Source organism: Oryzias melastigma, linkage group LG16 (genome assembly GCF_002922805.2).
Source record: "Oryzias melastigma strain HK-1 linkage group LG16, ASM292280v2, whole genome shotgun sequence".
Taxonomy (NCBI): Eukaryota; Metazoa; Chordata; class Actinopteri; order Beloniformes; family Adrianichthyidae; genus Oryzias; species Oryzias melastigma.
Window position 1 is genome coordinate 521,707 of NC_050527.1, and position 12,370 is coordinate 534,076.

The following is a 12,370-nucleotide window of genomic DNA, read 5'->3' on the forward strand; positions in this document are numbered from 1 at the left end:
GCGTTTAAATGTTCGTTCGTGCTTCATTACCACATTTCCATCAAACAGAAGCAGTGGACTTTCCAAAGCGTTTATTTGATCTCCTCTGGTGATCAGCTGACATGGACCGACTCCAGAACTTAGAAAAAAAAACACAGTAGTGCTTTTATGTGAGAAATTCCACTAGATCTTTATGTTTCTGACAAATTTTCCACTTTGGATCTAAAGAAGAATCAAAAAACAGCTGAAGAATAATTTATAAAACACAGCTTTATTATGAAATAACAGCAAAAATCTAAAGTCAGCAAAAGAAACAGGATGAACACAAAGAGAATTTAAAAAATGTTTATTAATGTGACCTTTTCTGCCCTCATTTGACCACCCAGATACTTCAAATAAACCCACCACAGAAAATCAGAATAATTACATGTATGATCATTAATAATAAAAAAACAATAAGGGCTTCGCCTTTAAAAATAGGAGTTTTTAATCGTTTAAAGGAAAACACACCAGCCAACATCTGGGGGTATCTTCTTCACTCAGAGAAGACGGATGTGACTATCAATTACAGTCAGATCACTTCTGCCAGTTCCTGTTTGTGCCAGTGAACATGTGAAGTCAGACTTCTCTCTGCTGCAGCGTATCATCCAGCTTACTTCATTTGATCTGAAGCAGCAAAAGTGGATCTGAAATATGTAAATGCCTCCTGCTGACCTCTCAGGGTAAACTTTACTCAGTCACTGTAGTTGATGTGTGCCCCTCATTTATTCTGGAAGTGTCAAAACGAAAAGGGGCTGAAACATACATCATTTTGGAACTGTACAGCAGTCTATACAAATGTACAAAAATCTTACAGATTAAAAACGTGGGGGGTCGACGTGAAACAAGCCGGCAGATCTCTCCATATAAGGCAGAAACCTGGAGCGTGTGACGGCGAGCGCGAGGCGACTGCTTCTGGGTTTGACAGGGAAGTCGCAGCGCAGAAGCTCAGCCACAGCCAGCATAAACGACAACCTGTTAGTGACAGTCATGCTAGCTTCTCACAACATAGCAAGTCAAAAAAACAACAAATAAATCCCTTTTTTCCCCACGTTTTGACTACAGCTTTGTGTTTTATGCCAAAAAAGAAACTTTTACTGTAGAAAAGCTCATACAGACACTTGTTAAAGTGCTATTTTAAGAGGCTAAGCTGAAAAATAAGATGTCAACAGAAGAAAAAGAAGTACATTTTTACTGAAACCACTTGAGAAGAGAGAAAATATGAAGCTGCAGCTTAACGAGCCGCATCATTTTCAGGAAGCGTGATTGTGAAGCACGCCTGGATGTGACGGCCTCATGGCCAAGTACGTCTGATTATAATAGACTTTTAGAGGGAAGCGAAAATCCATCCAAAGGGTTCAAGATTTCACACTCAGCTGCGGCAGCGAGGCCGATCCCTGACTCACACCACGACGACAGAGGAACCACCGGGACGCTTCACTGATTTTTGTGGTGGATGTTAAATGTTTTAGGTGATTAAAAAGTTCTTTAGGATTAAGTTTGACCACAAAAACAAATTTGATGTTTGATTGATGCTGTTGCAGGTTTCTCCATTTGCACACAAGGCCTTTTTAGGACTAACCAACCTCAAATTGTAAAAGAATGACTTACAAAACACACAAAACTGCCCTCTACAGTTAACAGTTTACATTTCTTGGATTCTGGATTATTTTAATGAGTTACAGTTCTTTAGAAAACTGAGCGATTGAGAAATGAAACCGTCCAGAAGCTCCGGCTGAATCATCGAACATCTGCGAGTCAGGCAGCTCCACTGCCCCAATTCCTTTGAGCAGCTCGTTTTTTTTCTTTTCAGTTCCTGGTTTGGTGACTGATCACATGACGCTGCTAGGGCAGAGTGAGCAGATAATTCTGCCTAAAGGAAGGGACGGGCGGCAGAGTTCAGGGATCGCTCACCAGCAGGAAGGCAAACACTTCCTCACTTTCAGTTCATAAAGTGCTTCGGCTGCAGGACGACAAATCACACAAACCAGACACTTTTTTGACGGCTGTCTTTTCATATAATCATTCATTTAGGTGTCTTTCTACAATGACATTTATGATTTGTTCTTATTTAGTAAAAAATAACAGAATCAGATGACATTTTTGAGCAAATATACATGAAGTCACAGCAGAGAAAACCCCAAAACCTTAGTAAGTGAAAGAAATGTTTCCCTTTTTGATACTTTCCCTCTTTTTTTTCCACCTTCTCGTGTTTCCAAAGCAAAGAGCTCTGAGGTAATGCTGAATCCAGACGAAATGCCACATAACACTCCTCAGGCTTGTTATGCAATCCTTTAGGTTACCTGAGGAGTCTTAGCACAGCTCAATGTTTGCATTTTAATGTAACTGTGTGCTTTAAAGACTATTTGTAATGTCCCGTTTTCGGCTGAACTGACCTCACAAAGCACGACTCGCACTTCTGTGCTCTTATTTTGAAAAAAATAAAGCCTAAATCTTCAGCTAAATTCCAAGAAATTAGCAGCTAAATCTACTCTTTTAGGAATGAAGAGCTGGTTAAAGTGTTTTTTAAAGTGTTTCCACAAACAAATTAACTTTCCCTTTGTGGACTCAGCGGGTGGTCACACTTCCTGCTCCTTGATTTCCTGCTGACGCACACACCCGACAACAGCCCCGTCCTGGGTAATACGTTTCAGAGTTAACCTATCATGAAGTGCCTGTTTTTTTGACGCCTGCTTTCATTTACTAATCACCTTTAACCGTCATAGGAGTGCAGGTTTTCACAAGGCAACGCGTGACAGTAAAGGCCACGGCTCCAGTTAGGGTTTTGGGTCGGCTGCTGTTGGTCGGCAGCTTTTTGTTGTCAGAAGCGACTATGCCGACAAGAATATTGCTGCATATAGTGTAATAAAGGGATTTTACAGAATATAAATGTAGAAAAATAGAGCAAAAATGCATAAATCTGTTACTGTAAAGCCCTGGCTGGTTTCTGAAGGACGATAAAGGGAAGACCTCAAACATTTTCTTTTCCCTGCAGACACATTTCTGTTAGTTGATGGACAGGAAACATTGAGAAGCATAAAAATGTATTAGTAAGGAGGACTGTGCAGAGGGAAGTCTCATCAACACCTCTGGTTTCTGTAGTGACTAAATGCAAAGTCATTAGAAGAGCAAAAAGTGGAAGTGATGGTCATTTTTGGAGGTTATCCAGTTAATTCCACATTTTGTTTTTTTTCTCAGGAAATTTTAAATCCATCTGGGAATGAAGGAAAAACAAATACTTTGACGTGAAAGGGAAACAAGCGAATCATTCGGCTGTGGTTAAAGTCTTTACACGATGATCATGACTCCATTAGGGAGGGAAGTGAAGAACGTCAAGAGTATTTTTGCATAAGAAGCAGCAGAATCTGGCCGTTCTCAGTCACTGCTGTCGTCTTCGTCCTCGTCATCTGACAAGTGGTTGTTGTTGTACCTGGACTCCCCCCAGTTGTTGGAGTCTGAGCGCGGCGCGTGGCTTCCTGACGTCAGCTGGGAGTAGCAGTATTCACAGACGCGGACGGGTTTGGACGACTGGCTGGGGATGAGGTACTTCTTCTCCGAGCAGGGCCCGCACACCACGTAGCCGCACTTCCTGCAGTGGTGGCGCCGGATGACGGGCGTGAACTTCACCTTCTCGCAGCGCATGCATATGGGCGCCTCAGAGTCGGGCACCCACACGGCGGCGTGCTCGCCCGTCGGGGACTTGCCGCTCTTCTGCAGCAGGTCCCTCACACACTTCCCGATGTGGTTCATCCACTCGCACTTCTCTGTGCCGGTGGCGGCGTAGACGGCGAAGGACTTAGTGGGCGTCTTGATGAGCCAGCCGTTGCGCAGGTCCCCCTCGTCCGGCACCGTGTCGATGGTGACGCTCTCCAGAGGGATGATGTGCTGCTTGTTGTACTTCTTCTTCTGGATGACGATGTTGCCGTAGACCAGGATGTCGTTGAACAGGAAAAACTGGCGCGCTTTTGGCTTCTTGCGGCAGAGTTTGGTGAGGACGCCCTCTCCGATCAGGACGCGGCCCGGGATGGCGAGAGGCTGGCCTGCGGCTCCAAAGCAGCTCTCCACCATTCCTATCCGCTTGGAGTTGGCCTCGCTGTTTGCAAGCCGGTCCACCATCTTCACCTCACCTGTAAATAAAGACAAAAACCAATTAAACCAACAGCTCAGTGAATGTTATGGTTTTTTTTTTTTTACATTTTTGTTAAACTTTTTATCACCCCAAATGTCACCAGCAACACCTAAATAAGAAAAGCTCACTGACATAACATATCGACCACAATCAACGTAAATCAGCTAATTTTGACGCAGAGAAAGGTGGCTTTTGTATCAGCTTTGCACCGATTTTCAACACATTACTTTAGTGTTGCATATAGGCAGAAGACTGCTTTTCTCCATTTCAGAAATTGCTGGAATTACATTAATTGCATAAACAATTGCAAAGTTAAAATAGTCAGAGTGAAGAGTAAGGGATGTCCTCAGAGAGCATGAGAGAATGAAATCCACCATAGCTTTTAAGTTGTTCTGTTCGCCTCTATATTCAAACACACTCCTGTTTTTTGAAGCATCTTTTGCTCACATTCAGCCTTCTCTGTGACTCCAACAGAATCCACTGAATCTGCTAAACGTAGATTACCTAAATAACTAATTGGAAAGACTATGTATTTGTATAAAATCAAAATTCTTTTGGTTATCAAAGGCAACAAATGTGAACTATCAGATAAACTCTTGCAGAATATATGAAAGCAGCAACCATGGGTATAAAAAAAACAAACGTGTATTTGACACTTTAAAAACCCACCCAACAATCTTTTAAGTTATTTTAAGAGCATTCTCAGTAGTCTTTTAATGATTATGATGATATTTTTAGCCAGAATAAATATTATATTTTCCTGAACATAGTTTCCACAGTAGTGCATTGGAAATTTGACTCTAAATTTTAGGTGGGACCGTTGGGATAGAGCAACCCCGGCCCCTCTTCCCTGTTGCTGAGAGCTCTCTGCGGGCTCTCCCACTAGCTTACAGCCCCTCACACCCCCTACCTAACATTTCTGCATCACAAATAAGCTCTTCTTCAAACTGCACTTTTTTGTCTGCTGCTGATTTACAATGATTTGAAGAGAAATACTAATTTTGAGCTCCATCATCCAAAAAGAACATGTTAAATACACCAAAAACCCAATTTTCACCAGGTGCACGGACTCAAAAATAGGACTTTTTCTTTTTTTAGGGAGTTTTATTATTAAAAGAAAGTCCAAGTATCAGGTATGGATTTGAACTAAAAGACAGAAAGCCATGTTTTACTGAAGCTGCTGAAAAGAAAAAAAATGTAGTAGCCTTACTGACTTTGTGGATAATATATATATATATATATATATATATATATATATATATTACTTTTTTTCTACGTTAAAAACAAAATCTAAATTCTTCATTTTTTAATGAAAATCATCTCTGCATTAAGTCGTGTACACATTTCTGTGAGCTCATTCATCACATCAGTATAGAGCGTCTGTGTGCTCTCCTTAAATTCTTTTAAAGCTTTCACAACAATTTGAAAGGACGACAGAGACCAAAGCCTCAACACGCATTTTCTTTGCCGCTGAGGCCCAGACGGCAGCGTAGTGGGGCTCTTGCCGTCTTTCTCTGCCTTTCATAAAGTACAACAGGCGAGGTCAAAGGTTATTGATGATAAAGATGAAAGGGGGCTGCTTCTGTCTTTCAGGCCCAAAGGGTAAGTGCAGAGCGGCGATAGCGAACGCCACTCGGAACAGAGTTTAGTATGGCAGCAACATCAAACCAAAGTGCACATATGCATTACAAAACCACACTTTACTTCCACCCGTCTTATATACTTTATCTCTTACACACAACCCCAAATGACAGCTCCAGCCAAAGCCTCTTCCTTTGAAGTGTCGAGATAAACAGCAGGTCAGCAGTCAGATTTATTGTAAAACTTTTCAAATGGATCAAAAGGAATCCTAAAAGTGCTTCTTTCATTCAACAGAGAGCAGACGACTCAGTGTGAGTGCTTTGGCACTAACAGACATTTATATTTCGCTCTAAAATATAAAATCGACAAGAGCTAAAGTGTTTGATATATTGAAAATATCAGATTATAGTACAATTTATATCACATTTTACAAAATAACAGACTTTTCACACACTTTTTTGGTTTGTAGCACCTAAACAAGATAATAGATAAAACAAAAAAATAAGGCTAAAAAAACAGATTTAAAATTCTTGCTTTATAGAACTACTCCTATGAAAATTGTGTTCTTGGTGTTTTTAAAATGCTCAAGTAGTGTTTTTTTCTCATAATCGGGGACATATATAATAGAATTTAGGGTTAAAACTTTGTTTGGGAGTATTTCTTATTTCAAATCATGTTGGATCAGGAGCAGATGACAGCCGGATGTCTGCAAATGCTCAGTGTATGATGCAGTCACTCCCATGGGAGAATAAAAATCTTCCTTCTCCGTTTCAGTTCTAAATTCTCCACTTGCAGACAAATAGATCCATTAATGTTTTCATTTTCTTTGTCTGAGCTGCACATTGGCTTAAAACTTTATGGCTGGCTAGCTCCGACACTTCTTACAAATTTTTTTTGCAACGTTAATGTTAGCTTGGGCTTGTCGGGTGCTTGTCACTAGTGGGAGAGAGTATAAAAAAAGGCATGCTGGGAAATTAGCTAGGTTAACAGTCCTGCCCACAACCCAAAAGCAGAATTTCTATTGAGCTCCTGCAGCTCTCCAGAAAATACGTCTTAAGAAACGTCACAGACTTTTTGATTTTGGCTAAAAACTGCATAATCATAATTAAAAGACCACTCGGAGGGATTTTACAATAGATAAAAAATAAAGTTTGAGTGGGGCCTAAAGGAAAGTTGTGTGTGTTTTTGTTTGACAGCAGATGAACAAACAGCAAGAGCTTCTGTAAACAAACAACACTGTCATCTTGTCGGTTTAAGGTCAGAGATTGTTCTGACTTTCTCTGACCCGACACCAGAGAGCCACAGGATTCTTTAAAAATTAAAAAGGGAACAATTTTTTTTAGAGAATTGTTCTGTTTTTAAGGCTGGAGTCCTGCTTTTTCAGAGATTTCTCCTTTTCAGTTTGGATACTCATAGGTTTACAATGACATGCTAACTCATCGAGTTTACATGGTCAACATAATCAGTGGCAAACGCTATTATCATTATTATTTTTTTTAAATAATACTCCATTTGCCGCTCAGGGGAAATTCATGCTCTCGTGTTCCATTTCTGTGACAGGTTTCACCAGTGGGCAGCTCTGAGACGAGGCGCCTCGGGAGCAGATGGGGGTTGGCTGGGCGCTCTGGATGGTGGCGGGGGGGATTCTCTTCCAACATTGTGCCAGTTCAATCAAACCAGCAACCCTCCAGCCACGCGCTGCATTCTCAGCCTGTGGCTACAGCTGCCCCCATTTGTTGCAGCTCCACTTCTCATCAGAGGATCTGAGTTTAATGAAGGCGAGCCTGCAAATGACCCGACTTTAACTAGTTTAACTAAAAGCAGGTACGAAAAAATCCCAACAGACAAGGATTTAACTAGTTAAGCTCAAAACCTGGAGTTAGTTGCATTGACTGTAAATGACAACTGGATTGAGTGATTCCTCCTCTTTAGCGTTCCAAACAGGAAGTGGCTGCAGGCTTAAAGAAGCCACAGACTTTTATTGTGAAATAAACAGCTTTTACCCCATCATTATACTTGTAGGAATTGGCTTTCTTGCTCTGATACAATTTTTTTTTAAATGCTCTTGTTAATTCTATTGTTTTAAATGATATTTTTTATGTAGTACGAGTTATTCAGGTTATAAACTGCCAATCAGACGCCTCAATAAAAGTGGGTGGTGCCTCCAGGCCCCCATATTGAAAATTTGAAACATCTGATGGACAGATTCTCTCTCACTCACTTTCAAGAGATAGGGGTGGGGAGACCCAACAAGCTCACTCCTGATTGGTGAGACTGGTTGCCATAGAGATGTTGACTCAGACCCAATTCAGACCAATCACTGCTTAATAAGAATGTCTGGCTCCAAAATGGCGGCAACCGTATTGCAAAATATGGCGACAGACTTGACTTCATATGGCTGATGTCATGCTCGCTCACTCCAGTTCTTATATACAGTTAATGGTTAGGTGACATTAGGACTTTAAAGGGTAACCAAACCCTAATTCAACTTTTTTTAGGCTGTTGACCTCTATGGGGCTTTAAAAGTAATGTCTGTTGGTCATTGCCAAACTTTTGATAAATTAAAACAAAATTGTTTATTTAAAATATAGTCAAAAACAATCTGTGTGCTGCCCCCTACATGGTGAATTGAGGTATTAGTTGAATTTCATGATTGGTCAAACCATGTAAGCTTCAGAAGTCTCATGCCCTGACCTACAGCTCCAGTAATGATATCAGTCCTGTTCTCAAGCCCCACCCCTCTGACTGGGTTTTCAAATTTCAGCTGTGGGTGGAGTCACTCTCCAACTTCCCTGTTTGGTTACACTTTAAGATTCCATAAAACATAAGCTATGAAACTATGATGCTTAAAAACAGAAAAGTGGTTTGTTGGACGGTGATACCATAAAAAAATAAAGATTTTTGAGAAAAAAAACAGTTTTTACATTTATTTTTCTTTAAAATACATAAATATAGTTAGTAAAACAATTTGAAAAGTGGCCCACTACAGTGAAGTAAAGCAACACCGACTGAGCTGTAAGTCAACGAGAGTACCCTGTAGTTTGTACGACAAGATCATTAATAAAGATTTATGAGGCAGATGTAAAAATATCCCTGTCTTCCAAATGTTAAAAACATGAAAGAACAGATTTTACAGCTGTGGTAATTAACTAGAAAAGCCAGAAAAAGCAGGGTGGGTTCTCTACACATGTGAGCATTAATAACTCGGAGTGAGGCTGTAAGCTCTCTGACAGACAAGCGTGGCTGCTGACATATCAACCCTGAGGGTGAGGGCTGTTTGCCCAATGCTGCAAAACCACTTCCCATCATCAGAGAGCTGAGGGTACAAAGGCTATGAAACTCCAAAAAACGCATTGTATAAATATGGGCTGGAGTTTCCCAACCTGGTGAGGAGCGTCAGGGAGAAGCATCAGATACAACACTTTTGGCTCAGACAAACAAGTATTTTTTACTTGTGTAAATGTGTAAAAAATGGCAGCTTACAAGAAGAACAAAAATCAAAGTCAATAAGTGTAATTGTTAATTTTTATAGGAATTTACCCCGGAGGACTAACTTTATACAACTTTAAAAAAAAAAAAAAAATTTAAAAAGCTAAATAACGAATAAAACTAAAGCTGTTGTGTAAGAATCCAGCAAATAGTTCCATCAACATTTTATCCTCCTGTCCTTTTCATTCACTTTACAGAAGAAAGGGAATTAAAACATTCCAGAGGAGTGAAGGTTGGCTCCACATCTTGTTGTTAAGAGGGCAAAGCTGCCGGCCAACGCAAACTAAACTCAGGGCACCATGGTGACTTTTCAAGTATTACCATTCAGAACTTTTAAAAGGTAACGTGAAGAGCCTACTTGTTATTTTGCACACCAAGGTTTTTCAGATATTTATAAATTCAAATTTGGTTTGCAAATGAAGTGCACTGGTTCCAGTTCCAGTAATCAGCCTCTTAAATATTTAGATCAAGCAAAGGGAGGGATTGGAAAAAAAAAAAAAAAAAAAACAACTGAAAACCACACAGTTAATCACTGCTGCATATAACTCAAACACATAAATAATAACAATGTGTTGAAAGTTATTTTAACTTTCTAGTTGATATAATAACTTTGATAATCAAGGTCAATAAATTAACAGTGAAACAAAACTTGTATTTGTTACAACATGCTGATAATACTCATTTATCTTGTGTGTTTGTGGTATCTATGGCTGCAGGTTTTCAGAATTCGGCACAATCGTTGTCATCAGATCTTTGAGAATACATGATATATTTAGTTTAATGTGTGAACCGTTTTCTAGAACTTCTCTACAGGAGATAGTCGAAGAAGTCTTTGCTCAAATGCCTCTTCACTAATTTATGCGGTGCAGTCATGTTACTTTACCATGACAACTCCTCTAAGACAGGTATACTTGTGGAGACTTGTTCCAATTATTTTGTTTCATGGACTGAATTATTCTTAGTTTGGGCTTGTAGAATTTAGAATGCAGTTTTTGAGATTTGCTGCATTACTGTAGACGCCTTTCTTAATAAAAAGTGCAGTTTTTTGCAGCTTTTATTTCACATGACAAGAGTGTGTTAGTATTAAAGTAATTGGAAAAAACAAATAAATAATATTTGTTGTTTAAACTGTTGAAAAATAATATAAAAAAATAATAAAAAGAACATCTGACTAAAAACTGACCAGAATATTGAAACATTTTGGAACAGGGCAAAGCCTCATCAGTCCCTACAGTGTCGATCAGACAGTCATTCCGTCTTGACCCTTTCATGCAGAACCACTCTGGCTTCATTACTATCTCAGGAGGTCAATCGGGGATGAAATAAAACAGGAAAAAGTCACAGAATGGGTCATTTTAAACAGCACTGTGCTGTGCAGGTAAAACGCCTCAGAGGTGGAATGTAACGCCTGCAGGAATGGGGCTCAAGTTTGAGGATTACAACTGTGTTTACTCTGTATTTGGTGTCATGTAAACTTTTCTCTGAACTCTTGGGGTGTTTAAACAAAAATCTTTGTGGCATAAACTGAATAAATATATCTGTTTAATGAAAACAGTTTAAATTACTGCACCATGCTCTCCATGCATGGTAAGGATGAATTTCCGGGACAACTTTATTGGCCTGATGAAAAGTTAAAATAAGCCCGATTAGAGGATATATTGCTTACAATAGTTTTAGAAATGTCAAGAGTATTCTAATTGCTGGAGCACATTCTTCATAATATTATTTTATATAAAACACGATGAATATCTGAAATATGTAGTGGATGTAAACATAGTTGGTGAGTGTGATCATGCTGGAAACAGATTCAGTAGATTCTGATTACCTGGAAACGTTGAACTTGACAATGTGGTTAATTTTACATGTTTTTCATATCCAAATATACCCTAGCTAATATGAATAACAGCGCAGGAAGTTGGAAAATCACTGTCCTCACTGAGGACATGCAGCACGTTTTTCCTAGAGTGAAAACTGTCAAGTTTTACAGTCCAAACTCTGCAGGGAAATAAGAACATATTCTTTTACAAACGTGATTTTAAACCAGGAAAGTGAGAGACGTACAAATCAAAGAATGTGAGATTGGTACATCACTTTCATAACCTGCAGGTAAATTTACAACGGCAGTCCATTACGGAGCCTGGAAGAATGGGAAGCATGAGTCAGACGCTAAAAGGAGGGAGCGGCGATGACACAGCATGGGTAAGAATAGAAAGAAAGTATTCTGTGGTCCGTGAACAGCTCCCACAGAAACAACGACACCCATTTTTCCTGAAGACATAGTCCCAAAGACGAGCCTATGCTGTCGTTCCCAGTTTCTTCATCCATAAAATGCTGCTTTTGTATTATGAATTGTACACTGGTGACAGCACATCATGGTAGGATCCAAAAATGACCAAACTAATACACTTTATAACAGGACCAATAAAAGATTTTATGAAATTGTTAAAAAAATAATAATATATTTTATAGTAATATAAGATTATTATATTTTATGAGTACTATTTTTAATGATCAGTATCACAACCAAAATACTGACTTATTAGCATTTAACTTCTTTAGATCACAAATCAATACAATGTCTTCTTCAACAAGATGCAGTTTATCTCATTTGTATTAACAAATTTTAAAATACATTTTGTTTGGTTGTGAAAAACTACTTTCCAGTGACCTAAACTGAATTTTAATGATAAAATTGTGATTTATTACATAAAGGATCTCACACATCTGTAGATTTCCTTCATCCAGGTTGATTCCATCAAAGTATCAGTAAAGTAGGTCAAGTCTGAGTTTCTATATTTTATAATAATCTAAGTAATTTCACCTCTTCTCCAAGTGGCTTTTCCAATTCATACAAATAAGAAACTAACAGAACCGCTGATGTTGCCAAATAGATCATTAGAAAACTTTTGATTGATTGAGAAATATGTTAAATTTGTCACACAGATTTAAAAGAAAAACAGATAAATGCACTTACCACAAAACATTAAACTAACATTTACCAAATTAATTGACTTATACTATATTAATAATAATAAAAAAATAAGTAAAAATAAGTTTCAGTAAGATTAACTGATGATTTAGACATTCACATCCAAAAGGAGTCATCTGGTGTTTTGTATTTTTGAGAGTCCTCCAATGGCAATTTCTTTTACT

The 12,370-nt window shown here is 38.8% G+C and overlaps 1 protein-coding gene across 2 annotated transcripts in view; it reads right to left on the reverse strand.

The window, feature by feature from the left end:
* Positions 1–309: 309 nt before the first annotated feature.
* plekhf2 (pleckstrin homology domain containing, family F (with FYVE domain) member 2) overlaps positions 310–12,370 on the reverse strand; it is a 19,037-nt gene continuing 6,976 nt past the window's right edge. For both annotated transcript variants that reach the window (XM_024267953.2, XM_024267951.2), the window contains exon 2: positions 310–4,145. In XM_024267953.2, the coding sequence (XP_024123721.1) occupies positions 3,394–4,134 (741 nt within the window). In that variant the 5' untranslated portion in view covers positions 4,135–4,145 and the 3' untranslated portion in view covers positions 310–3,393. The remainder of the gene's footprint in view (positions 4,146–12,370) is intronic.